This window comes from Callospermophilus lateralis, chromosome 9, assembly GCF_048772815.1.
Source record: "Callospermophilus lateralis isolate mCalLat2 chromosome 9, mCalLat2.hap1, whole genome shotgun sequence".
Classification (NCBI taxonomy): domain Eukaryota; kingdom Metazoa; phylum Chordata; class Mammalia; order Rodentia; family Sciuridae; genus Callospermophilus; species Callospermophilus lateralis.
The window spans coordinates 49,472,552-49,500,195 of record NC_135313.1 but is presented as its reverse complement, the minus strand read 5'-3'; the positions used below and the strand labels follow the sequence as shown (position 1 = coordinate 49,500,195).

General features: G+C 36.2%; 1 protein-coding gene across 1 annotated transcript in view; it reads right to left on the bottom strand.

The window, feature by feature from the left end:
* The window catches only part of Frzb (frizzled related protein), a 30,275-nt gene extending 6,742 nt beyond the window's left edge, over positions 1-23,533 (bottom strand). The window contains exons 1-3 of the mRNA XM_076866128.2: positions 22,878-23,533; positions 15,564-15,611; positions 3,574-3,639 (exon numbers count right to left, since the gene is read on the bottom strand). Coding sequence (XP_076722243.2) covers positions 3,574-3,639; positions 15,564-15,611; positions 22,878-23,355 — 592 coding nt within the window. The 5' untranslated portion in view covers positions 23,356-23,533. The remainder of the gene's footprint in view (positions 1-3,573; positions 3,640-15,563; positions 15,612-22,877) is intronic.
* Between the last annotated feature and the right edge of the window lie 4,111 nt (positions 23,534-27,644).

Genomic DNA, 27,644 nt, shown 5'->3' with positions numbered 1-27,644 from the left:
CAGTGGTAGAACACTTGCCTGACATGTAGGAGGCTCTGAATTACATCCCCAGCACCAATAATAATAATAATAATAATAAAGCACAGTTCTGCTAGTTTTCAGTAGTTCTCCTTGAAAGAGCCAAATTCTTTAGATTCCTACTTCTGGTAAATAAGTTTTTTAACAAAAAGTTTTTTTAAAAAGGCAAGAAAAGTCAGGCACAGTGGCACATGCTTATAATCCCAGCAACTCAGGAGGCTGAGGCAAGAGGTTCACAAGTTCAAAGCCAGCCTCCACAACTTAGCAGGACCCTAAGTAACTTAGCAAGACCCTGTCTCAACATGAAAATAAAAAGTGGGCTGGGGATTTAGCTCAAAGGTTAAGCACCTTTGGGTTCAATTCCTGGTACCAAAATAAATAAATAAAGCAAGTAGGAGGTAAAAAAAATGTCAATTAGTAAGAGGTCAGTAGCGTTTGCTCAGGGGTCCTCATTGCTCTACTTCAATGTCCACGGATGTTTTATAGTGGAGAGCAGAATCTATCCAAATGAATATACATTTTGAAAGCTTCTTGGTCTGCAATCAATCTGCAAACTTCTTTCATCTGAGGACCATCCCATGAGTTTTAAGTGCTCAAGACGATAAGGGATTGGAAAAAGTAATCCACACAGATATAAAGCCAGCTAATATACCATTTCTCCATCAATGTTCCAACTCCATCACAGAAACTTAATATTCTACCAATACAACCTACATCTGATAGAAATTAAGGTACTGAAAATTTTCTAAAATACTTTAGAACAAAATCTTATTTCAACCTTCAGAGAATGAGTTGCCTCAGTATGAGAATTTAAAGCAAACAAAATAAAACTGCCTAACTGCCCCTGCCTGGTTTGATTTGCAAGTAACCTTTCTATTTGTGTCCTCTTGATTCTGAATTTTAACGGGAGATAAGATTGCCCTTTTTGAAATGTTGTTTGAGAGAATCAGACAATAAATTCTTAACCCCAGCTCGCAGACATGTTTTTGTGTCCTAGCTTATCCGAATGTGCTTCATAGCATCCATCAACCATTAGAGATTAGTGAACTGTGCAAATGTTCTCAAGCTAATGATTTATTTACCCAGTGTGTCTACTATTTTCATTAGAAATTTTTAGCACATGTACCCGCTCCAAAATAAATATCTCTCTACAAGACCTACTTTATTATTCAAGTAATTTTGTTAAAACTCAAGAGTTTGTAACTGAATTAATCTGAATGAAGCGGCAGTTTTGTCTGAGTTACCAATTGCTCCTATGCCTATTTGGACAGAAGCAAATATACAAAATAAAAATCAACATATTTTGAAAGTAAAAATATATTTCCTTTTCAGAGTTTTTTCCTTCTATTCAATCATTGGAGCACCTGCCTTGCCCCCCAAATTTGTAAGTCTCAGGCAAATGATAATCCTTACACTATGGACGGTCTGGTTATTGATTGATTCTGAAAAAAGTTATTTCCTCTTTTAAAATCACGATCCATATCCCATTTCATTTTATGACATTCATACGGCTAACTTGTCCAGAATCTTCTCTTTCCAGGGATTTGTAACAACTAGTATTTTAACTTTTAACAAAGATAGTAGCATCAAACATTTCACACCAAGAAGTTGGATAAAGTAAAAAATTATAAGTAAAATGGAACTGATGATATTTCCCTGATATAAAATTATATTTTTTGTAACTATACTTAAAGGTTCATATAGCATTTTTTAATCTTAAAAAGCTAATCTAAAAATTAAGATCTCCCTTTTCCTTGAGGCTTTTCACATCAATTCACACAGGGAAAGGTCTTCAGATAAGCAGTCAGGCATTCGACTTCTTAGATAAACATAACCTTTCAACCTTGGAAAGTGTCCATCATCAGCTAGGAAAAGCCATCCACTTAAGATGAGTAATAAACCAAAAAAGTAAAATTGATTTCACTGAAGGAAACTTTCAGAAACTAAGTGCATTTATTTTAAAGAGATTTAACTAGACTGAGAATTTTCAGCTTTATTCTTCTTAATACATAGTATTTCTGAAGATATCAAAGATTACTTTAGAGTCTTACCCATTTCCCTCTTTCCAAGTTGCAAAAGTATAGAAGTAAATCTGCTCTATATATCCTATGTCCTTGAAAATAGAACACATAAACACAAGAAGACTCTCATTTTAAAAATAATGTTCGTGTTAAGAGTCTGTTTAATTACCGTGTTTACCCATTGACTTAGCATCAATAGTTGACTGTAGACAGATTAAGTAACTTGACCTTTATTGGTTTTAAGATACAGACTGAGTGAGCATTCCTAATCCAAAAATCTAACCCCCCAAACTTTTTGAGAACCAATGCAACACTAGTAGTTCAAAAGTGCACACCTGACCTCATGTGACAAGTCACAGTCAAAATGCAGCTACATTAAAAATATATAAAGTTACCTTTAGGCAGTGAATATAGGTACATATAAAATATAAATGAATTTTGTGTTTAGATTTGGGTCCCATTCCCAAGATATCTCATTAAACATATGCAAGTACTCTAAAATCTCAAAAAATCTATAACCTAAAATATTTCTAGTCCTAGGTATTTGGGATAAGGGATATTCTCAATCTGTTCTAGGAAAAAAAAAAAAAAAGAAAAACAATGCCAATGGAATTCGGTAAACATTAATTAGTCCTATACTTTATCAACTGGAAAACTCTAGTAATTTCTCCTTGTAAATATGTTGGTAATATTTATGACACCAGAGCATGTCAGTACAAAAAACACGTTCAAAAATACCTTATGAGAACACAAAAATCCATTACAAATAATTGATGAAGGAAAAACTTAAGTGTACTAGTCATTGATAAAATGAGAACAGTATTATTTTTCATTTGGAGTTGAGAAAAACAAACAAGTGAGTATTTGGAAACCATCTAGCACAGTCCCTGATACAGAGACAAAAGGTTTCTTCAACCTTCAAAGGTACTCAGATACATTTGTGTTGGTAGCTCTTTGATTGATATTAGTTTACCTGAATGTCACATTTTTAGGTCAAGCTAGATAACAAAACATAAAATTTACTGAATATCAACAACACCTAGTAAGTGTTATTTCCAAGTGTTATTTCCACTGGTCTATCCCAATGTTTTCCACGAGACAGACCGAAGAACCACGTTTGACCTTAACCCTTCCTGGTGCATCAAAGTGCTCTTCTGTTCACCCCTGTGGAGCACAACTGACGGCCCATGCAGCTCCAAACAGGAGCTAAGATCCTCCTCTACTTCCCAGGTACAGAAAAACCCATCCATTTTAAAACTTCTGCAAGATTCCAGCAACACTGCCTGATATGCTCAAAATTGAGCATTTGTCAAGAACTTTGCCCATGTGAGACATTGGTTGAAGCAGGGAGACTATGTTCTTAAAGTTGTCCTTCTTAATTTGCTTTTAACTCTTTTTCTTTAAACCACTCTACTTATTTTCATGTGTGTAAGCATTCACACCACACACACACACACACACACACACACACAAACACACACACAAACACAGACCTAGAAAGTAGCTTATGAGTCATCCATGAAGTTAGCCTTACCATAGTTGTAATTGTTCCGGAAATAGGTCTTCTGTGTAGCTCTAATAGGCTTACATTTGCAGCGTTCTGAAAAATACATTTTAATTATAAGCAAATGTTCCATATTAGTTTTATTTACTCATATTTTTTGGTAAGACTACATATGACTTCAGTGGTAAAAAGGTTTTTTGCAACTCTGTCTCTCTTTTTCCTGGAAATATGCACCTGTTACTTCTATCAATATAGCCTCTTATTCAATGTCTGTATATTCTTAAATTACCACTCTCTAACCAACTATCCAAATCCTGAGAAAACACTGTTCATCCCCATGCATGAGAAAAGCAGGACCCCCAAATCCTGAAAAAGGCATGTTCAAAGCTTATGCAAGTAGAATGGATACCCGCTGAGAGCAATTCTCTACATATACTCAGGTTGCTGGCCTATGCCTGTGGAATATTACCTGATGTTTATACATATTTTACAGGTTACACAGCACTCTTCCAAATATTACATCCCAGATCTGAAACCTACTTGGCAAGATAAGCAGGTATTGCTACAACCCAGTGAACTTAATGAGCCCCTCGCACAGGTAGGACAGCTGCCATTACATGCAATGATATCTTCACACTTTTTGGAGGAAATCGCTATATACATATTTTGAAAACAGAAATTCCATGTTTTAAAAATATCTGGCACATAATGACCCGAAAACACTTTATGTTGGACAGATAAATGTAAGAAAAGTTCTAATTATCTCAAAATGTTTTATCTATAGATCATTTAACATCATGCAGAGTAGATTTTTATACATTTTTATAGAAGAGATTACTTAGCTAAGAAATATACCCCATAAGCATGGTAAATTATTAGTAATAGCAATATAAAATGGAAAATAATACATAGACCTAGAAACATAAAAAAAAATGGAAAATAACACACAGACCTAGAAAGTATGAGTCACCATGAAGTTAGCCTTACCATGGTTGTAATTAACTCAGAAAATATTTGATTATATATAGTCTTTTATAAATAGCACCACAGAGAAAGATCCATTAAAAATTAAATGCTATGAATTTCCTCTATTTTAACACAGAAAAGGGGGAAAAAAAGAACACATGAATCAGAGAAAAGAACCTAATAAAATAGTTTAATTTAAAACGTGTTTTATGATCAGGTGTGGTGATGCACACCTGTAATCCCAGTGACTCGGGAGCTGAGGCAGGAAGATTGCAAATTCGAGGCCAACCTCAGCAACTTCGCAAGACCCTGTCTCAAAATAAAAAATAAAAAGTTCTGAGGATATAGCTCAGGGGTAAAGTGCCCCTGGGTTCAATCCCCAGTTCCAAAAATTAATTAATTATTTTATTTAATAAAAAAATTAAAAGTATGTATGTTAGATGAGAACAATGAAAGGCTGACACTTTTGTTGACTGCTAGCTATTGTATTTTCTAATCCAAACAAATTTTATGTCCTTTGAATCGTAAATAAGTGACAGTAGTCCCAAGAGGAGTAGCATGATTTCTGTCAGTTTCAAGTCCTAGAAATAAGTTTCTCCTCTAGAGACAGGTCACAGCAGCAAACTAGTGTTCCTCCATAAGAGAACTGGGAATTTCTCAGTGTTACACAAGGCACCTTCCTGCCTTGTTCCGTAGGGAATTTTTAATGCGAGATTTCTGTCATTAACAATCTCAGCTAAATAAACAATGGGTGATATCAGTGCTTGTTGCTATTTTGAGGAAGACTACTGTAAAAATAACTCTTATTAACAAACTATTTGTATTCCCATTTAAAAGAAAATGGAAGGCTATGTAGCTCTTGGCTTCTTATACAGTTGATTTATTTTATATAAAATGTTATGCTGTTATACATTTTTAAAGAGAGAGATCCTTAATGCTAGAACATTTCTGAAGAAATAAATGCTCTTGTCTTTGATTTATCCTCATACTGATATGAACTTTTATTTTAAAAAAATAAATAAATATCTATTAAAAATAATACCTACAGGAGCTGGGGGTATAACTCAGTAACAGAGCACTTGCCTAACAAGTGCAAGGCCCTGAGTGCAATCCTCAGCACACAAAAATATGTTAACATAATAATAATAATAATAATAATATATGTAGATAAATTATCTACACATTTGTAATTCTTCAGAAATTTGCTGTTTGTACTAGAATAATAATAAAAAACATTTGGAAAAAAATAGCAACTGTCACTGAATTGAATTTAATTTGATGTTATCCATATAACTTTGCTTAAAGCATAAACAAACGTATTCCATAAAGCTTCCCAGGCAGATAAAGAATTTTAATTATATTATAATTAAATCTGATTTAAGAAGGTTTCAAGAAACTATGTATGTAATCGCATATACATAATTAGACTATTACCTAATAGCTGATGAACTAAGCAACTTATTCTTGGGACCACAATTTGCTCATCTGCAATGCACTTTTTACCCCAGTTGGTCTCTGAGGAAAAAGTGGCATAGTCATGTAGATATGCCCCAATTCCTAGCTATTGCTATAAGCAAATATCTGCCTAGTCAAAAGTAACTAATAACTCAATAAATTAACAGAGTAATAAGGAGAAGTAGAATTTTATATTCACAAGCTTCACATGTGAAAGAACTTCCTTTCATTATTTATGCTTACTCAACACAAACATATTCATGAAAAGTGTATCTTAGGTCAATGAATAGGAAACATTATCCCTCTTTTAAATTGTGTTTACAAACATCCATACTATTTACAAAAGCCTTAAAACTAGGAAATTGCAAAGTCATGGAAGGAGACATTGCATGAAATATTTATTATATTTTTTGTGCCCACCACCCTAAATCAAAGCAATGGTTTCTTTTCTTTGCTACCAACAGATGATTTCCTGATAGTTGGACATTTTATTGGGCCCTAGAATCACTCTTGTCACTAGTTTAATTGCTTGTAATCTTCCTCTGCCAGCTTCCCAATGGCATAAGGTTTTCAAGTTTGGGTTTCTATACTGGCAAAATAAAATCTAATATTTACTGAACTTTGCACAAAACCATTAGACATGATTTTCTTATGGTTCACTGTTGAAAAGAAAAGCATATGAAGAAAATGAGAGTCTGCCTTGGTGTTTTATCTAAGAGAAAAAAATATATTTAAAAAGTTGAAGGAGCAACTTTGATAAAAAATAGACAAAGATCCCCAAATTGGAGTAAAGTTTTAATATCAGCAGTTCACTTACCTCGAAGCCTTGAATTAAGTGCAATATCCTGAATCATGGGACAGTGTGCAGAGCTACATCCCAATAGCAACCATGGGCTATGATGGGCCATTGTCCTGGGCAGTGCTTTCTCACATTCTTACACTTCTCTCATTCAATTCTTTCAGTCACTCTCCTAGAATTAATGCTCTGCTATTTCTCTATTACTGAACCTGAGACCTGCTTATTATTCTAGTACAAACATGACTTTATTCCCCTAGTACAAACTTGAGAAGTTAACATGCCCTGCACCTCCTAGAACTTGGTTTGCAACTTGGGAAGCGCCCCCCAGCATCCTGCAGTGTGAGAGCAATGAGCAACTTCCCTCTCCAAAGTGAGTTTCTAATAATTAAGTTATTAGTTCAGAGAAGAAAATGAACATATCCTTTATTTTTTGGTTTGATATATAATAGAATTATTTATTGAAAAACGTATGAAAATAGTAGTATTTTTGACACAGTTTTATGAGCTCTAAGGAATTCCAAGTACCAGAAGAAATTATGAAGTTCGATATTTACTGGATTTTCACTATTTAACACAAACTTGTTTGAGTTAGTGCTTAAGTATAATATAATTTTCCAATAAGCCCTGACCTTTGTTTGGATTGAACTATTTTGGGTCTCATCCAAAGTTGTAAGACTATAATTAACTTCACCAGATTCCAAAAGTCCTATGATCTTTCATGTACCATGACTTCAGAAAACTATCTTTGAGTGAATATTTTTTTTTCCTGATTTTTCTAGAAAATGATCTGAAATCCGAACTAAGGATTTGTTTTCAAAAAGCAGGAGGTGGATACTATTCTATTTGTGTTAAATTTCCACTTTAACTCCCAAGACTAAACTTTCTAATCAGATCAGAGTTCAAATAATATTAATTTGTGCCAAATACACTGTATGCTTTATATCCTGACACCTGACTCCTGAGACCCACTTGTCCTCTCTCCCTTCATTTTAAGAAACGTAGGGGCAGACAGCAGAAAATTTTAAATGATATAGAAAATAAATTTTTCATGATTTGAAGATCTATATCCTTAACTCTGACCTAGTTGAGATTCAGATTTATGTTTTTTACCTGGCTACAAGAAGTGGCTATGAGTATGTACATAGGTAATTTTAAACATCTATTAATATCATCAACCATGAAATTGTCTTCCCTCTATAGAAATGTCCTCGAGCTGGGGCTGTAGCTCAGTGGCAGAGCACTTGCCTAGCATGTGTGGGGCACTGGGTTCGATCCTTCACACTTCATTTAAAAAAATAATAATAATAAAGGCATGCTGTCCATCTACAACTACAAAACAATAAAATATAAAAAGAAATGTTCTCTGACTCTGTCACCTTGAGATATTCAACATTCTGTAAATGTGAGATGGTAAAGAGAAAGAGCACTCACATTTTTTGAACCCTCTTAGTCAACTGCACATTCATTCATGCCCTCTACCAATATTGATTGGGGATCTGCTATATTCCAGACTCTATAATAGTCCTGTGGAACACCTGATGGGCAATGCAGACAATCCAGAAGAGGATACAAACATGGAACAAGTAATTACACACAAAACAACTTACTGTCGTGGATGACATGTGCTATGAAGAAAAGTACAATGTATACGTGTAATGAGAACAAACGACTTAACCTAAACTGGCTTCGGAGGAAATTATATTTAAGCTTAAAAAATGAGTTATATTCACCCAGGCAGAAAGTACTTCTTGATATATACATAAGATAGAGAAGGAAAAGTCCAAAAAGGAGACTGAGGAGGAGCATCCAGTGATGTGGGAGGAAACAAGGGAGGCTGTGGAGTCAGGAAAGCTGAAAAAAGAGAGAGTTCTAAGGAAAAAGGAGGGCAGTCCTCCGTGTTAAATGATCCTCAAAGCTCAAATTAGTTCAGAAATAAAAGGGCCCATTGAGTTTAATTGGCAAGGAGATGACAGGATTCTCAGCAAAAGGGACAATAAGACTTTGAAAGCCAGGACACTTCATCCACTACATGAGAAAAAGGAGACAGGGGCACTGATAGTGACAGGGCTATAAATTTGTTGGTGGAGGATAAGAGAGTTTCTCCCAACAGCTCTTACCTTCTCGTTGCAAGATGAAGTGAAGTCATCAGCCAGGAGGAATGTGAGACTGAGAAGCAGGAGGTGGTGATGTGACGGGACAAAATATGAAGCAGTTATTTGGAAAGACCAGTTTTCCAGTAGATAGAATTACTGGGCAATGTTGGTTGTCAGTCATCCCAGATGAGTGATTTCCAGCAACTAGAGTTGGGAATTTGCCAGGTAAGTATAACAGAGGAAGAGAAGAAAGGGAGTTGACGGTATTTTCAAAAAGAAAATTATTACCATAGATAGTGAAATCTCAAGCAGACAGGAGGCCAGGAATTGAACAGATAGTAAGTGGTTGTTGATGGATAAGTCGTCTTAATGGAGCTGGGAGAAAAATAGTAGTGATGGTATCAGAGTCAATGAGCTGGAATAAAAAGAGGTCGTAGGCAAAGAGTGGGATGCCTGAAATTAGGATTACGAAGTTAGCATAAGACTAAATGGAAAAGTTCAGGATGTTCTGATAGACCTTAAATGGAGCATGGAATTACCAACTGGCCTCCTAGAAGGTTAGTTCCACCATCCTTCTAGAAAGAAGGAGATGAAAAACATCTCTAGATTACACCCCTAGAAACAATCACATTCTCTTCTCCCAGAATTAGAAGTCATCAAATGGACAGTTTATGGAAAACCTATAGGGGTTTGTTGCTCCTGGATATTAAAAAACAAAATACCAGTGTCCTGATCACAATGAGGAAGTGGAGATGGGGAATAAAACATTGCCATTTCTACAGAACAAGAAAACAAGAACTGTATTAAACCAGGAACAAGACTTAAAAGACTAGAATTTAAAATCACATTGGCATTATGCTCAGAAAAGCCTGTATCATTATGCAATAAACATAATGAAGTTAAGAACAGAACTAAATGGATAAATCTCAAGAACACTATAGTAAGCAAAAGAAGCCAATCAAAAAAGATATATCATATTATTCCATTTACTTGAAGCTGAAAATCAGATAACACTAACCTATAGTAATAAAAATTAGAACTGTGCTTGCCTAAAGTGGGCACAAGGAAATTTCAAAGGGCAATGTGTATGTTCTCTATCTTGTTCTGGGTCTATATATTTGTCAAAATTCATTGTAGCATACACTTGAGATTTATGCATTTTACAGTAAGTTAATTAAACCTTCATGAACACCACTAATATAAAAATTCATATAAGATACTCCTTTCATTTTTCTATAAAATGAAGTGTGCCATGACTTAGCAGCCATTCATTACCTGTTTAAAATAATATTTATTTCCTAAACATCTACATAAGGCAAAAAATATCATATTAAATTTTATTTTGGGTTAAAGCAGTATATGGAAAATGTGATGAAGTTGGCTGGTGAACCTGTTCAATATAATAAGGCTTTAAAAAGCATAAGTAACATTTGTTCAACTGAGCTATAAAAACAAACCTCAAATATTGTAATAAAGAACTCAATTCAGAGTAATTTGCATTTTGTAAAAGGGAATTGCTTAAGATTGAAAGGACTACCGCTGTATTAATAAGAAAAGAAATTTTAATTTATTCCTTTAGGATTCACATTTTTTTGGAAATTTTAAAATAAACTACCTAACATAAGGTTTCTATATCTAAGAGACATTCAGAATATTCAAAATATAGTAAGAATCAATGCAATTCTGATCGTTTTCCATTATGGCATCTAAAATGTTGCATTTTGTGATATACTCTAAAGAGATCAATCAGCAAAAAGACAAAATGAGTTCCGCAGCCTTTAGAATGTCCTATGTCTAATCAATGCTAGGCACAGAAAAAGGAGGTAGAGGAAAACGAAGTGCCAGTCACCTGTCTACTCCTTCATTTCATGGTCTTGGTATATAATGTGTCTGGTACAAGCATTCATTACATTTTTGATGAATGGTAGAATAATGGACTGAAACAAGCTATGAAACTTCAGAATCGGGATCTATAAAATGACAGTGGCACATAATACTTAAGAGAGCTGAATGAAGAAATTTTATTTATTTATTTATTTATTTATTTATTTATTTATTTATTTATTTATTTTGTACCAGGGATTGAACTCAGGGGCACTCGACCACTGAGCCACATCCCCAGCCCTATTTTGTATTTCATTTAGAGACAGGGTCTCACTGAGTTGCTTAGTGCCTCACTTTTGCTGAGGCTGGAACTCGAGATGCTCCTGCCTCAGTCTCCAGAGACACTGGGATTACAGGCATGCGCCACCATGCCCAGCAGGAAAAAAAATTTTAATGAAAACCTTACTCTAGCTATTAAATATATTATATTTAAAGTACAAGTAGGATAGCTGGAGAGAAGTTTTTATTGGAGGAAAAATGTGGTATTCTACCTGGGAGTTTGATTCAGAACTACCTTCACAAAAGTGACAATGATCTGTGTAGCTGGATGAACTCTGATAGCAAAAAAATCATCAAGAGGAGAGAGGGAAAGAGGCCAAGCACAGGAGCCTCTGGATGTGCCCACAGATGTGGGGCTCTGGGGAAAGAACTGGGAAAGAGAGGACTGCTGAGGAAAGAGTATCACTGGCTGCAAAGTCATAAAGAAAATCCTGCAGTTACAAGCTACTGTACTATTACAAAAATACTGTTTATCTATCCTAATTCTTTTCCAGTAAAGCATGGAAGCCACCCCAGGTTAATTTGACCTCTAGAATTAGTAAGCATTTGCAGAAGGGAACTCAGGGGTCAGGACAATCTGATTTTATGTTGGGAAACAGACTCAGAAAAATAATTTTGTCATGATTGGGTAGTTAATAAGTGTCAGAAATTAACTACATCTCCTCTAGAGAAATTTGTTCATTTTTAAATGTAAACGCTCAGAAATTGATTGTCATACCAAAAAATTCCTGGGGAAATTTTTTAAAAATTCTTTTAATAAACATACCTTTTCATCCAATCATGTCAATGTCTGCCTAAATTTTCTGTGCTGCTTTAACAAAGAGACTCAAGGGGAATGAACTATTTTTTCCCCCATATTTCATGCCATACAAATAGAGAGGGTCTATTCCTTATTATGACAGCGAATTTACAACAGTAAAACCCTCACAAATTGGAAGCTGCTCACAGTCATTATCTCCAAAAGAAAAAAAAATTGTTAAGCTTTGAGGCAAAGAATAAATTAATTGGAGTGAAAGAATTTCTTTCCCAAATTCCAGACACAAACAGCTTGACACTTTGGAAAGAGGTCAGTATGTGGGTTACAGTGTTTTTGTGCCTTCTTCACTTCCTGCTTTATCATGATCCATCTCAGCTGTTACATTTCTCCAAAGTATAAAATTCTGTGTGTGAACAAATTATATTTTCTTTTCAGAAATATGTCTCCATTAGTGTTTTTTTACAAACAGAATGAGCTTTGGTTTTGCCTGTTGTTTGTTTTCCTCACCCCCATTATACCAGGGAACAGGAAAACAGTTTTAAAAACAGAACAGTAAACACTGAACCTAGGAACACTGCACTCATTCTAGGTAGCTTTACATGTTGTACTATTTTTATATATTGTTTATAGTGTTGCTAATGTCTTCTAACTTTCACAGTGTGATATAAAAAGTGGGCATTTGAAAAAATAATTCTTTAACACTTCATAAATTTGGCAAAAATTATAAATTTGTAAATTCAGAAATCTCAGTTCATCCTAAAAAGGAAAAACTCAAACAAATCAATGGCCAAGCATGTCATAATCTGACTGTTAAAAACTAAAGACAAAGAAAAAATCTTTAAAGCAACTAGAGAAAACAGATGCATTCCTTGCAGACGAACAATGATTCATTCATTGGCAGTTTCTCATAAGAAACATTGAAACCAGAAGTGAGCAGAATATTTTAAAGTGCGAAATGGATTGCCAGATCAGAATTCTACATCCAGTGAAAATATCCTTCAGAGATAAAGGTGAGATGAAGTCATTTTCAGGTGAAGGAAAACAGAGAGCTTATTGCCACCAGAATGCTTCTAAAAGTACTAAGGGAAGTGCCTCAGACAGGAGAGAAAAGATACCAGAAAGAAGCCTGGAACATTGGGAAATAAGAGATAGTAAGCTCTTAAGTTGTTGAAAGTTCTTTTAATGGTCAAAAGAAAAAATATAAGACATTATCTTCTGAGGATATATATTCCCATGCAATTTTATAAACGAACACACTCCCAAGAGTGTGTGTGGAAGAGAAGAGGGAAATACATTAAAATAACCCCAAAGAAAGAATGAAACGGGAATGAAAAAGAAAACAAACAAATAGAAAACAAGTAAAATGATAGTCCTGAATACAAACATATTAATAATTACATTAGGTTAAGTGGTCAAATTACACCAATCAAAAGACAAAGACTAACAGAATGGACTAAAAAAAAAAATCAACAACAAAAAAACACAATCCAACTATATGATGTCTACGAGAAATTTATTTTTAAAATAATGATAAAAATAAATTCATCAAAAAACAATATGTAGGTATGTTAAAAGTAGAATGATAGAGAAACACATTGAAAACACTAATTAAAAGAAAACTGGAGTGTTTATATTATTATCAAACAAAAATAGGCTTTAAAGCAGAGACAATTATCAGAGGTGGGAGACCCTATGTTTCAAAAATATCAATTCACCATAAGACATAAGAAATACTAAATATGTGCATACCAAATAACAGGAGTTCAAAGTACATGAAGCAAACCTGACAGAACTGAAAAGAAAATCAAAATGCACACAAAAATGTTTGAGATATAAATCTCTCTCAGTGATCAATAAATCTAGCAGACAGGAGACTAGCAATAAAAAAAGAATTAAACAAAGGTATTAATCAACTGAATGGAATTGACATTCAAAGAATATTTTACCAAACATCAAAATATACTTTTTTTCAAGTACACATTCATCAAGATAGATCACATCCTCATTCTTAGAATAAACTTTAACAAATTTAGAAGAATCTAAATCATATAAAGTATGTTCTCTGACCATAATAGAATTTTAAAGTAACACAAAAAAATTTTTATAGTAAAATATTTAAAACAGGAAAATCCCCAAATATTATTAAGTTAATCAGCACAATCCTAGATAATGCATGAGTCAGAGGAAGTCTCAAGGAATTATAAAACATTTTGAACTGAAGAAAAGTAGAAAAAAACCTATTAACATTTATAGGCTACAACTAATGCCATTCTTAGATACTTATAGCATTATATTATACTAGAAAAATAAAGAAGAAATGGGTCAAATAATATTAAATATAAGCTTCTACCTTAAAACCAAAGCAAGTAGAAGAAAAAAATAGAAATCAATAAAACTGAAAATAGAAAAACAGTAGAGAAAATGAAGAAACCAAAAGAGGTCTTTGGATGCATAAAAATAATAACCACTCAAAATTTGATGTTTAGGGGCTGGAAATGTGGCTCAAGTGGTAACGCGCCAGGCACTGGGTTCGATCCTCAGCACCACATAAAATAAAATAAAGATGTTGTATCCACCAAAAACTGAAAAATAATTATTAAAAAATTCTCTCTCTCTGTCTCTCTTTAAAAAAATTTTTTTTGATGTTTAGAAAACTCAATTTAAAATGGGTAAAACAATTAAACAGACACTTCACCAGAAAAAAAAAAAAAAAAAACAGATGTGGACAGAACACTAGCCCATGAAAAGATATTCAATATCATCAACCATTAGGGAATTGCAAATTGAACACTGAGCTATATTACACACTTATTAAAATGGCTTACAATACCAAGTGCTAATGAGGATACAGAGTAACTGGAATCTTACAGTGCAAAATTTAACAGTCATTTTGGAAACAGTTTAGCAGTTTATTATTAAGTTAAACGTATACTTACCATATAACACAGATATCCTATTCCTAGATACTTACCCTAAAGAAATGAAAATGTATACTCACACAAAAACCTATACAAGAATGCATATAGCAGCTCTATTAATGATTGCTAAGAGCTGGAAACATCTAAATACCCTTCAAGGAATGACTGGATTAAAAAAAATGGTAATACATCCAAGGTAATAAAATATTCAGCAATAAAATGGAATGGATTATTGATACGTGGAACAAGATGAATGATTCTCAAAGGCATTAGGCTGAGTGAAAAAATCCAATTTCAAAAAGTCACACAGTCTATCATACCATTTATATGACAAGCTCAAAAATACATTACCAAAATGATAGTGAATGTATCACTGATTGACAGTGGTTAGGGGAAAACCGAATTATACAGGGAGATTAAAAAAAGGAGTCTTGGACTGGGGTTGTGGCTTATCGGAACCAGTGTACTTGCCTAGCATGTGTGAGGCACTGGGTTTGATTCTCAGCACTACATATAAATAAATTTCAAAAAAAAAGTTCCATCAACAACTAAAAAATATTAAAAAAAAAATAAAATAAAGGAAAATAAAGGAGTATTTTAGGGAGTGATGGAGTTGTTTTGTATTCTGATTGTACTGTTGGTTCATGAATCTATACATTCATTAAAATTGCTGTATATCAAGTTCTATACCAAAAATTCAATATTATTATTTATTAACACTAAAAATAAAATTAATATAAATAAATTTTTTTTACTTTTAAAAACTGTTAAAATGTTAGGGCACAAACTTCCATAAATTTGAGTATTGAGATTACATCAAAGACTAGCTTGACCACAAATGACACCCAGGAAGATCCTGATGTACTCACCGCTGCTTGCACCTCGACAGTTGCCATTACTAGAATCCATAGGAAAATCTGAAAGTGACAGAATAAAGAAAGAGCCATAACATATTTGTTATTACTTCAAGAATTCCTATATCAAAATCTAATTCAGTGGCAAGTTTGATTTGCATAACAGCCAGATTTTTTGAGGAAATGGAACCTTATTAGTGTTGTAAGGCTGATTTTTTATTTGTGAATTGAATATGGATGAGATCTATTCCATGATGTGATTGAAAGGTGATACTCTTGAATCCTCAATTGTTCATAAAATTTCAGGATTCAATGAGTAACTTGTGGTTGAACTTCACAAAAGTTGTAAATGACGACGAGCATCCTATCACCATAAAGGCTTTGCAGACATTAGGCGTTCACCAAACACTGTAACTTGATGACAAAAAGAACTGAACACTCCTGATCAACAACGGTGTGTGTCACACTATGCTGGCACACAGTGAGCTCTTTAGTGCCTAAGGAAAAGATTCAGAAAGTGTGCTAGGCATTTCTATTAACAGAAGACCAAATAATTATTCAGCAGAAAGGAAATCTACTGCCTAGGACCTGTTCAAAGCCAGTGCAATGTGACATTAGAAATTGCCATTAATTTTTTTTATGATATCATAATCCTAAAAAATGGTAAGGATGAAGGTCTTTGAATTAAGATAAAGGTCTTCCAATTAATGATAAAGGTGTTCTAATTAAGAAAGCAGCCTCTGATAAATTCCACTGCCAGCAGAGCACCTGCTGAGAGATGTGTACCTAGCCATGGATTCTCACTGACACTGCAACTCATACCTGTATACAAGAGAGTCACACCTGTGTTAACACCATGCTACGTGAGATCAATGCTTCTATTTATTCTAACAGAAAATAGCATTCTTTCTCTGTCATTTTTCTTCATAGGTCACATCATAAATTAAACAAGGAAAGGTTTATACTATCTTGGGACAATGACAATCACAATTACAATTAATGACTTATTTTCTCAGGTTTAGTAATTATTAGCTGTTTTTTGTTTCCTTTGATACTGGAGAGCTGGTTTTGCTTCTTTGTTTTTCTGGTGCTGGAGAATGAACCCAGGGCCTGTTATATGCTAAGCATATGCTCTACTGCTGAGCTCCATCTCCACCTCTCTGCTGGTATTTAAAAAGCTATATCCAAGAAAAGATAGAGGTCTGCAAATAAATAAATAGATAGATAAACAGTCAACAAACACTAGTTCTAAAACATTTGGCTCAACTTGGGCATAAATTACTAACTTAATGACTTATTCTATTTAAACTTCATTCAGTAAATATATGCAAGCTTTAGGATAATGTGCTGATAGTTTTTCTACTCCTGAACAATAATATGATAAAATAAATATGGTTTACATAAAAATAATCTTCATAAAAATTATTGTATAGATTAAAATGATATTGGTCCACATTTAAAATGGTTAGTGTTCAAAGATTTATATAAAAATGAAAAATAACTCTTTCCTTGGAAAAAGAAGAATCTTTTGAAACAATTGAGTCAAGGAGAATGTTTTTCTTCTTTCATAGTCATAGTCACAATGAAATATTTCTACACTTTTAATTATACCTAGAGTGTGGTAGTGCAGTTGTCTAGCACGTAAGAGGGCCTGGGTTCTAATCCCCCATACCACAAATAAATAAATAGATAAATAAAAATGCTTACAAGTCAATTGTTAAAATTGCAAAGAGAAATTGAGCATTTTTCTGATCATAAATTTTAGACATTGCTTTTAGGAAGTTAAATTTAGGAAGTCTAGCATTAAAATTATCCTGAGTTAAAATAGTAAATTCTGTATCATTAGTAGATTTTATGGCCCATGGATTTCTAATGGAGGTCACAGAGTTCTCCAGAGTGTCCTTAGGAACTGGAGAAGGTAGAGAGAGTTTTTCCAGATAAAGGATACAACTGCAAAAGTACTGAGGTAGGACACTACAGTGCTCTTCAGGAGCCCTGAACTCCTCTGGTATGGCTAAAGCAAAGAGTAGCATAAGCAGAGAGAAATGAAGCTGAAGGGATCAGATCATGAAGGCTACAGGTGGGCCAAAGAACTTCAAACAACACATTTTCATTTCAGAAAGATAAGTCCTGTTGGAATAGGGAGGAGGAATATTGGAGATAAGGGAGCCAATTACCATCCTATGGCCATAATCCACATGAGAAATGATGAGGTCCAAACTAAGAAAATGACATTAGAGAGGAAGGGAAGGAAATTGGGCTCAGAGTAGATCCAACCACACTTCATACTCAATATATGTGGGGGATGAGGAAAAGAATAGAATCAAGGCTGATTCCCAAGCTAGATAACGAGGTGCAGTGGTACTCTCAATGATACCAGGAAAATTCTGGGAAAGAACCAATGTGGGAGGGTGAGGAAAGGATGAGTTCACTCTGATGCAAGCTGAGATGGAGGGACTCAGGTTTGGGGAGAGAACCTGAAATGCATATTCTGCTATCTCAACAAGGCAGCAAGGTGATAATCTCCTATGTGTTGACATCTGTTGTCCCCTGGGCTTTCTTCTCACAAGCCACACACAAATAGGCTTTCAAAATACAAAGAAAAAACTTTATTCCTTTAACTGCAACCTGATGGGTAAAAGCACAAGTTTTCTGTAAAGTTAGCAACTGCATTTCTTTCTTTTTTAAAAATATTTTTTAATTGTTGATGTACCTTTATTTTATTCATTTATTCATATGCAGTGCCTCACACATGCTAGGCAAGTGCTCTACCACTAGGCTACAACCTAGAGAAAGTACAGTATAGGACATGCTCTGGCTTGAATCCTCTTTTTCTTAACAGCTAACCTAACTTGATAGGTCACTTGACTTCTCTATATGCCTTGGCTTTCTTTTCTGTAAAATAGGAGTAGTAGTTATGAAAATTTAGGGAACATTGCCACTTAATTGCCACTCAATTAAGGATAGGGCCTAGAACATGTTAAGAGTTGCTGCTAATGATCCCTCTCTTGAGATGGCCCAACTTCTCCCACTGATGATGTTGTAAAACATTTATAGTGTGCATTACCATTTACCAATCACATCACATAAATATTTCTATTCTTCTTCATAATCCCCAATCAATGATAATGTCAAGGGACTTGTTCAAAGTACAAAATGAATGGCAAATCTGAAATTCCAACTAAGTGGCTGAAACTCTAGATTGAAGAAATACAGCCAATTCTTAATTATTTAAAACTATATGTCTATATGGTTCCTCTTGCTCTCCTCTTTGTAGACACCTAGTAGAAAGAGAAATACTAAATATAATATAACATAGTCAGTTTTGCTCTTTGAATAATTTTTTAAAATTTGTTGGGAAGGAGATTGTTAAAAAGCCAATTAAAATATGATTTAGGAGGGTTGGAGATATAGCTCACTCAGTTGGTAGATTGCTTGCCTCGCATGGACAAGGCCCTGGGTTCAATCCCCAGCACCACTATACACATACACACACACACACACACACACACACACACACACACACATGATTTAGGTACTATGTAACATTTCATATCACTGCTAATAGAAAGTTAACTCTAAATAAAGCACATGCGGTAAAACTGAGATACTTTTCCACCCAGGGTGCCTTGGCATGTTTCACATGTTGAAGGATCTTTAGAATCATTATTTTTTTATTCTAGTCCTAATCTAAAATTTCCATTTCTCCTTTCCATTCCATATTCCTCCTCATATCCTTCCTTCTTGGTATTTGGTCCCTCAAATATTTGTAGACTAGAGCTAAAGAAAAGGCTGACTGTTCCTCAGAGAGTGGAGAAATGATTAAACAGCAATTCCCACATGCAAAAGCTGGCGCGGCTCTACCAGGCAAGAGGGCCTGCAGAATGTGTTGAGCAAGAGCTAGGGGACAAGTTAGCACTACACAGAATCCAGCAATAACTGAGGGCTGATTATAAAAACCTTGGCATGACCAACTGTAGGTGCTGTAGAAAAAGCTGTGAAATATCATACCATAAATTTTCTTAAATACTTGATTTCTGAGATAATTATAATTTACAGATACTCATCAGACTCATTCTTCTTTCTTGTTACTCCCAAAGGGATTTGCTCTTGAGCCTGAGGTCCAAGTCCCTTTGTAAAAAGTGAATTATTCACTTCATATACACAGAAGAAATAAGATCTTCTCCAGTTAGGTCCCAGTATAATGTTTGCTCGCTAGAGATAATTGTTAAAAGTCCTAGGCAATATCTGTGTTTACCAACATTAACATTTCAAAAACAATGAAAGAAAAAAATCAGTCAATTTGATATAACAGTGATAATAATAGAAAAATTGTAACAGCGGCAACAGTTAATTCTGGGTATACTATGTACCAACTACTGGCTCAATGCTTTACATGCTGTTTAAATCAATCTTCACCATTTTCTTTGGGTGTGGGCAATTTTTTTCCCCAACTATAGATAAGAAAACTAAATCAGAGAGGTCATATAATTTTCCTATAGCAACAGTAGATATGAGGCAGAGTTGATATACAATTCCTGGTTGGCATGACTCTAAGCCCATATTCTTTACTCACTGTGCAATAGTAAAGATTTGACTAAACAGTGTACTAAACTAACTGAATGGCTAAATTGAACTGAGTTCTCAAAGGATAAAAAGAAGCATATTCAGCCATACTCTACCACAAATATAAAATACTTAGAAAGAATAAACAATATGAATTTATTAGTAATGGCCAACATGTAATCTATTCCTTCTAAATTAAGTATGTTTGCCCTTAGTGTTTTGAAAGCAAAGAAGCATTATTTTATTTCAGTAAGGCTTTGCTTTGTAAAGTACCCTAAGATTATTTGTGGAGTCACAATATACTATGGGGGAACAGATCTCTATGACTGGCAGGATCTGAAAATCCTCAGTGTTAAAGGAATGTTAAAGGTGGTCCCACTGTATTCAGGGAGACCTCGTTTTTATATATGACTGGATAGACTCTAGTCATAAGACACAGGGCTCTATTTATATCTGCAGGGAAAAAAATCTGCTTCTTGAACTATCATATCCCACTAAACCAAGGAGTATATTGCATTGTAGATAAAACCAGCCACATGTGGTGGTTCCTAAGTAATTCCAGGTGTCTGACAGTTTGACCCAATGTGGGGAATGTAATTTTCAACATACTGGCTCTGGAAGCTAGGGGACCCTTCAGGCTAGAATCTACCCCTCTACTCCCAGACTTTACTCCCCTGTAGCTTCCTCCTGCCACCACAGTCTTTGATTCACACTGAAGGTTGGGCAGAGAGAATATCATTACTAAAATATGATTCCAGCTATCACCTACCCCTACTTATTTTTCTAGCAAGCATGCTGACAGCAAAACTAATATTATGGCATTTTAAAGCAGCTCAGAAATCAGGTCCCCTGGATTGACAAATTGTTTCCATGCATGTCCTATTTGAGTGCTTCAATGAGGCAATTGTTCCACATTTGGTCCATAGTGATAGGTAACTCAGGGACATTTAATGAAACTGCTTCCCATCCATATTGACCATGCTTTTTGAGAGCCATTAACCTTGCCAAACCTCACTCCTTCCAGGTCCATCTCTAAGACAGCTTTTAGAGCAAGTCTTGTCCTTTAAGGAGAGGACACATGTCAATGTGAATCATTGCCACCTCATTCCTAGTCCTTGGCCTGAGGGGAGCACCAGTATTTAACTGATTCTAAGTGCCTGGCAAACCACAGGCAGCAACTGCAGTGAGTTCTTCCAGAGTCTGTAGAGCCCCTAACTTTACTGAGTGTAAAGGCTCAAGGGTGCTCTTTTACCCCAAAGAGATTAAGAAATGTTTCTTCTTATTATTTTATACAACCAGTTCTTGGTTCTTAATTAACATTAGAATACAATATGTATATTCAAAGAGTGATAAACTAAGTAAGGTTCAATAAGTTCTTGAAATCTTTCTATTCAGTTTCAATTTTTTACTGTTCATACAAGCATTTTCCATTCCCCTCTGACTTTATGTTAATGTGTATAGAATCAGTTCCCTGATAACTAAGAACTACTAACCAAAAATGGACTGGGGACAATGAACCCAAGCTGAGCAAGTTAAAAGACATAAGAAGGAAACGTTGATACCCATTGAACAAATGTGGATGGGACAACTGAGTCAACTAAAAGGTTAATCTGGGGAGGATATAAAAGAGGACCACTAGTATGATAAATTTTTTTTTTCATTCCTAAAGCATATGAAGAGTAAAATTTGAGTTTTGGGTTACCCAGAGGGAGTAATATTGAATTAGAATTAAATGGACCCTAATGTACGAGGCTTAGTTGGGGGACTTAAGAGTTATGAAAATCATAATTAGGCCAAAAACTAGTGAGAAACCAACTTGTGGTTATTCCATTAAATGGAGAAATACAATAAAGTTTTATGGTGGAGAAAGAGTGAAATAAATGTGTGGATGATGCACACACAAAGCATGAGTAAGGTATTAAAGACAAACCATTTGCAGAGCATAAGAGCAGGATAAGAGGTGAGATTAAATAACATCACATGAGTATATGAAGATAACACTCTTAAAATATAACTCCTTTAATCCATATGCCATTTACAGAATAACTTGAAATCGTGTGGGCCTGTGAAAAAGAGTCCAGTAATTTCAGTCTGCCAACTCTATGGCTGGAGCAAGCCACAGGAGCTAATTAGCAGTGCATAGCAATGTTTCACAACTGTTTTAGTCTGGAATGGAATTACAATTCATCTCATTGAAGGAAGGGGAAATTTAAGGTGAAGGTAATTGCTCAAATTGGATTTTGAGCAAACACACACCACTAACATCTGCAGATTGGAGCAAGGTTACTGAAATTATCTTGTATTTTCAATGGTCAGATACACATGAGGTTTTCAGTTTTCTGTTTTCTCCATACAATCTTAATCAGCTAAAACACTAGACATAGAAATCTGATGACTGAGACTGCAAGAGAATCAGGCAAGAAAACTCAATGATTATAAACAAGCAAGTAAGAAAAGAGCATTAGTAAACAAAATGTGGCTGCTTCCACATGGAAAGAGTAGAAAATAAACGGTAGTGTGGAGCAGAAGTGTGATGAGAGTGGAATGAATAGAGTGCTTTAGAAAGACAAATAAGCTATTAAAAGAGAGTGCAACAGTTTGGAAGAGTGATGAGGTGAAACTTGAAAAGAAGAATGGTGCTCACTAGGGAAGTGATTAAGGGAGAGATTAAAAGATCCCAAGAGAAAAAAACGGAGTTAGAAGATAAAGGCGAATAACAAGGAGTGTCAGGGCAGGGGCAGGGTGGGCATTGTCCAAACTCACCTGCTCCATCCGCTGTGACGATGGCCTCCGGAGAGATGCACACGCCGCGGTCGTACACTGGTAATTCCTCGCAGGCCAAGCTCTCCGGCCATGAGTGGCGGTACTTGATAAGGATGGGCTCACAGCCCTGCCTGGCCCTCTCGCACACAGACTTGCAGGGCTTGATGGGCTCGTGCTGGAAGTCAATGGTGCAGATAGGTGCGTACATGGCGCAGAGGAAGAAGAGCAGATCTGGGCTGCAATGTGTGCCCAGCAGACCTTCGAATTGCTCGATGGCCAGTATGGCATTGGCCTGGGTGCTATGGTGCAGGTGATTGGGCATCTTGGTCATGTTCCAGGGCAGGGACTTGCACATGGGGATGCGGACGGGCTCACAGGCTGCTGCCCGAGCTCCGGGCACCTGGAGCAGACAGAATGCAGCCAGAGTGAGCAGCCCAGCTCGCAGCAGCAGCATCCTTCTTGGGCTGCCGCAGACCATGATCCCAGCCGAACGGGACAGGGAGCAGCACTACCGTGGACGCTGAGAGGTCCGCGCCGCCGTCTCCTCCTGTTGCCTGGAAGTGGACACAATGATCTGGGAGCTTCTCCTCCCCCGGCAATCTCACAGCTTCCTTGGATCAAATTCCCCCAATGGGGTCCAACGAGCTTCACCGAGCTCCGCTCCTGCCGCTTTGGCTGCTCTTTCCAAACGTCTAAGCCTTCGGGCGCAGCAGCATCTATTTATTCCTCTCCCTCTGGCAGAAGCATCAGAATTTGCACATCAATCAGATGAGAGGAACACAAGAGGAAGAAATAAAAAGTACATTCAGCTAAGGTAGTTGGAGCTCTGGGGTATCGCGTCCGCTGGATACCAAAAAGGTGCCAGCAAGAAGCATTAAATTCTCTAAAGCGAGGATAAAAGACGGAGGACCGGGTAGGGAGGAAGGCGGAAAACTGGGGGAAACTAATGGGAGAGGAGGGTACAGTAGGAGGTTGCTACGTCCTGTAGTCTGAGAAAGATCAATTTTCGGCGTGCGCTGCGAAGAGCCTAGCCCCGAGGTCTGTGGCTGGGACCTACAGCTCTTCACTCTCCCACCTCCAAGCGGGTGGGGGAGCTCCGCCCCCGGGGCCGTCCCAGCCTCCAACGCCTGCTCCTCTTCACTGGAAGGGAAAGGGTGTGCGGGGGAGAAGTCTCTAAGTTGCGGGCGATGGGGAGGGAAGTCTTGCCAAGCGGTGAAGATGCGGTAACCCCAAGCAGTGCCCACTAGAGCCCGGCATCTCTTCCCCATTCCCGCAATGGGAAGCCGGTCTTTGACCCCAAAGATGAGCCCCTGCCCCTGACTGAAGAGCCCACTCCAATGCCCCAGGGAGGAGTCCACTAATTTCCGCACCCCCACCGGGGCCCCTCACTCCCTGGAGTATTTCCTTTCAGCAAACTACAACGCAGCTTTTCTTCTAAGATCAGACCTGAGGAAGGAAGGCTTAAACAGTCACTAAATGTCGACATCACAGAGAACAGCACCCCCCTCACCCCCCTAGTGAGCAGCAACAAGCTTTATCAACCCAGAGCTAAAGACCACAGAGGTCTGCGTTCTGAATAACTAAAGGAAATTGCCTTTCATAAAGAGCAGAAATGCTGTGGGTGATGATAAGTAGATCACCAGGAGCAAAGAACCGGTGTCTGTATTCTTATTTATTTGCTCTGTAGAATTAGAACTTTAGGGTTTTGTTTTTTAGGAGTGGAAACTAACATCTTCAAACAGTTTCTCTCTCTCTCTCTCTCTCTCTCTCTCTCCCTCCCTCCCTCTCTCTCTCTCTCTCTCTCTCTCTCTCTCTCTCTCTCTTATTCCTTCCTTCCTTCCCTCCCTTCCTTCCCTGAAATAAGACGGCCTTTACTACCTAACTCTTAACAACAATTTCGCCTAACACTTGAAAGAAATGTCTAGGAAAACTACTCCACATAGGTAATGACGGTGGTAATGACCCTTTCCATCCCATCCAGATGAGTTTTAATCCAGGAGGAGAAAATAGAAAACAGATCTCTCCTGATCTGCTCCTAGCACTAACAAGTCTCCTCTTTCCCTCCTTGTCCCACCACCCACTTCCTTTCAGCACATTCTACATGGAAGGACCTGCGGAGACCCCGGCGCTATGCCCTTTCAATGGGAAATCACAGAGAGAAAGGATTGCAGAATGTCAGAAAACACAGACTCCATTAAGAAAGGAAGGTAACAAAACCTAAAACAAAACAGGAAGTCACCTTTGCTCTGCATCATTGAAATATTTCTCTGCTTTAATTCATCCACTTCTGTCAATAACATGCATAGAAAATAAGTCCCCACTTCCCAGCATAGAGTGAGATGTCAGTTTCCATCCCCCAGCACTGCCTTAACAGCACTGATAAAATGTCACTGCTAACTTAAGTTTATGGAATTTTTATCTCTAAAATGACCATTAACAGCAGTTTGTGACTGCAGTGAATGTGTTAAAAGGAAGTTTATTCCACTTGAGAGGAAAACAACAACAACAGAGAGTAGATAGGGAGTCATTTAGTTAATATAAAAAAGCTTTCCCTGGCCTACCATTATTGTCACATAAGAAAACAAGGTCAAATAATATAGATGAATTAGAGGGAAAATTACTGAGCACATAAAATTTAGTGGAAAAAAAACAAAATTTAAAAAATCAATATTAGAATATTTGGGAGTTAATCCAGATTTTTAAAAATATGGCACTGATTTGTGATAAATTAAAAGGAAGAAGTGAAACATAAATATAATATTGCCAAATATGTTTTCCTGTTCATCTTAAAATTTACAGTGTAAGAAGAAATGAGCCCATTGTTTTAGTGGTTCTACCACTATCTGAAATAAAGTCTGGTTTCCTTACCCTGAGCAAAAGTCAACTCTCCCTTTTATCTAACATTTCCTTTGCAACTTTTCTTTAATCCAAGTTTGTCTTTATCAAAACCTAAAATAAACTACATTGTAGCAAGTACCCTTTCTGAGTACTCTGAGTCTCTTCATTTTTCTCTTTCTCCTTGAATATTGTTCATGTTTACAAAAGCTTAATACCTGCCAATGTGTTACTTTGAAAAATTATCTTTCATTATTTTATCCAGATGTGCTCTGCCTTCCCTAAAGGGCATGTACAATTTTTGAAAGAAGACAATTCATCTTCTGTTTCTTTTGAAAAAGTCATTTAAAAAATGAGGGATGATAGAATTTGAAATGCAACATCATAAATATTTTTTTTAAATGTCTTATAGATATAATATGCAATTGGGGATAATAGTTACACCTAAGTTTGAAAAGCACACTATATGATCATGAAGGAAACACAAGCTAGATATGGCATGGAGTTTCCAGAAACAGATGACCTTCATCCCAGAAGTAAGTGCCTTCAAGAGGCCCCAATTTAGAGAAAATCAAGAGAACACTGAAACCTTGTACTTTGGAGAAATGGGTTGTAGGTAATTTGTTTCTCTCATGCTTTATTTTATACAACCAGAATTTAACTGATAGTGCACTGATCACTAAATAAACTGCACCTGGACTACAGAAAAGACAGCCAACTGCTTTAGATTTCTCCTTATAACTACTGATATTTTCAACTAGATAAATCTGCAGGTAATATGCAAGGGGCTAGAAAATTAGAGTTTAAAATTATATATTTCATGGGCAGAGCAATTAGTAGTCTTTTAGAACTCAGGTTTTGAAATTAAGGATGCAAATTAGACTTTTGAAAAAGGTGGCAAGAGCAAATTATTGATGTACTAATACTATGCTGCAAAAAAAAAAAAAAAAAAAAACATCTCCTGGATACCAGATTCCAAGACTCTGCAAAAGACTCCACAAGACATATCCATGTCTTTTCCAGGGCTGAGTACTCCTAGATCTCTGAGAGCTGCAACATAAGGCCCCCTAGAACCTAGTTGGAACTATAGGTCAATTTGGGCTGTATAGAAGCTTAGGAAGTATACCCAGACCCAATCATGGCCAGTCTTCTTAGACTGAGTCATGCCCATGGCCACTAGCATTTCATCTACATTCCTAACAAGGATTTCTGTGCCAATGTCTAGAAAAGATACTGCTAGGTGTTATTGAAATAGCCACACCGTATTACCAAAATTTAAATTTGACTGATTTACACTTCCCCTTCAAAATGTCAATATTTTATTTTGTCAATAATGTAAACCTTTAATGTTAAATAACTTAACATTTCTTCATCTGTTTAAGTAAAGTTTAAACTTACCCTAAGATTTTGTTTATAAGACTGCCCACATCTTTCCTATAAGGAAATGTGCTAGACCGGAAGGTATAGCCCAGTGGTAGATCACATGTTTAGCATGCAAGAGGCCTTGGGTTTGACCCCCAACATGGCGCGCGCGCGCACGCACACACACACACACACACACACACACACTGTGTTTACAATATATATTTATTAGTTTTCAATTAAAAATAAAAAAAATAAATGTGCTTATATTCCTGCAAACAGGGCTTATATGTAAAATAACAAATGATAGAGCGTGAATGTGTTAGTTGGTTTCCAATCACTGACAGAATACCTGAAGATATTAGACTTTGGGCTGGGGAAGCGGCTCAAGCGGTAGCGCGCTCGCCTGGCATGCGTGCGGCCCGGGTTCGATTCTCAGCACCACATACAGACAAAGATGTTGTGTCCGCCAAATACTAAAAAATAAATCTTAAAATTCTCTTTCTCACTCTCTCTCACTCTTTCTTTAAAAAAAAAAAATATATTAGACTTTAAAAAAGGAAATGTTTA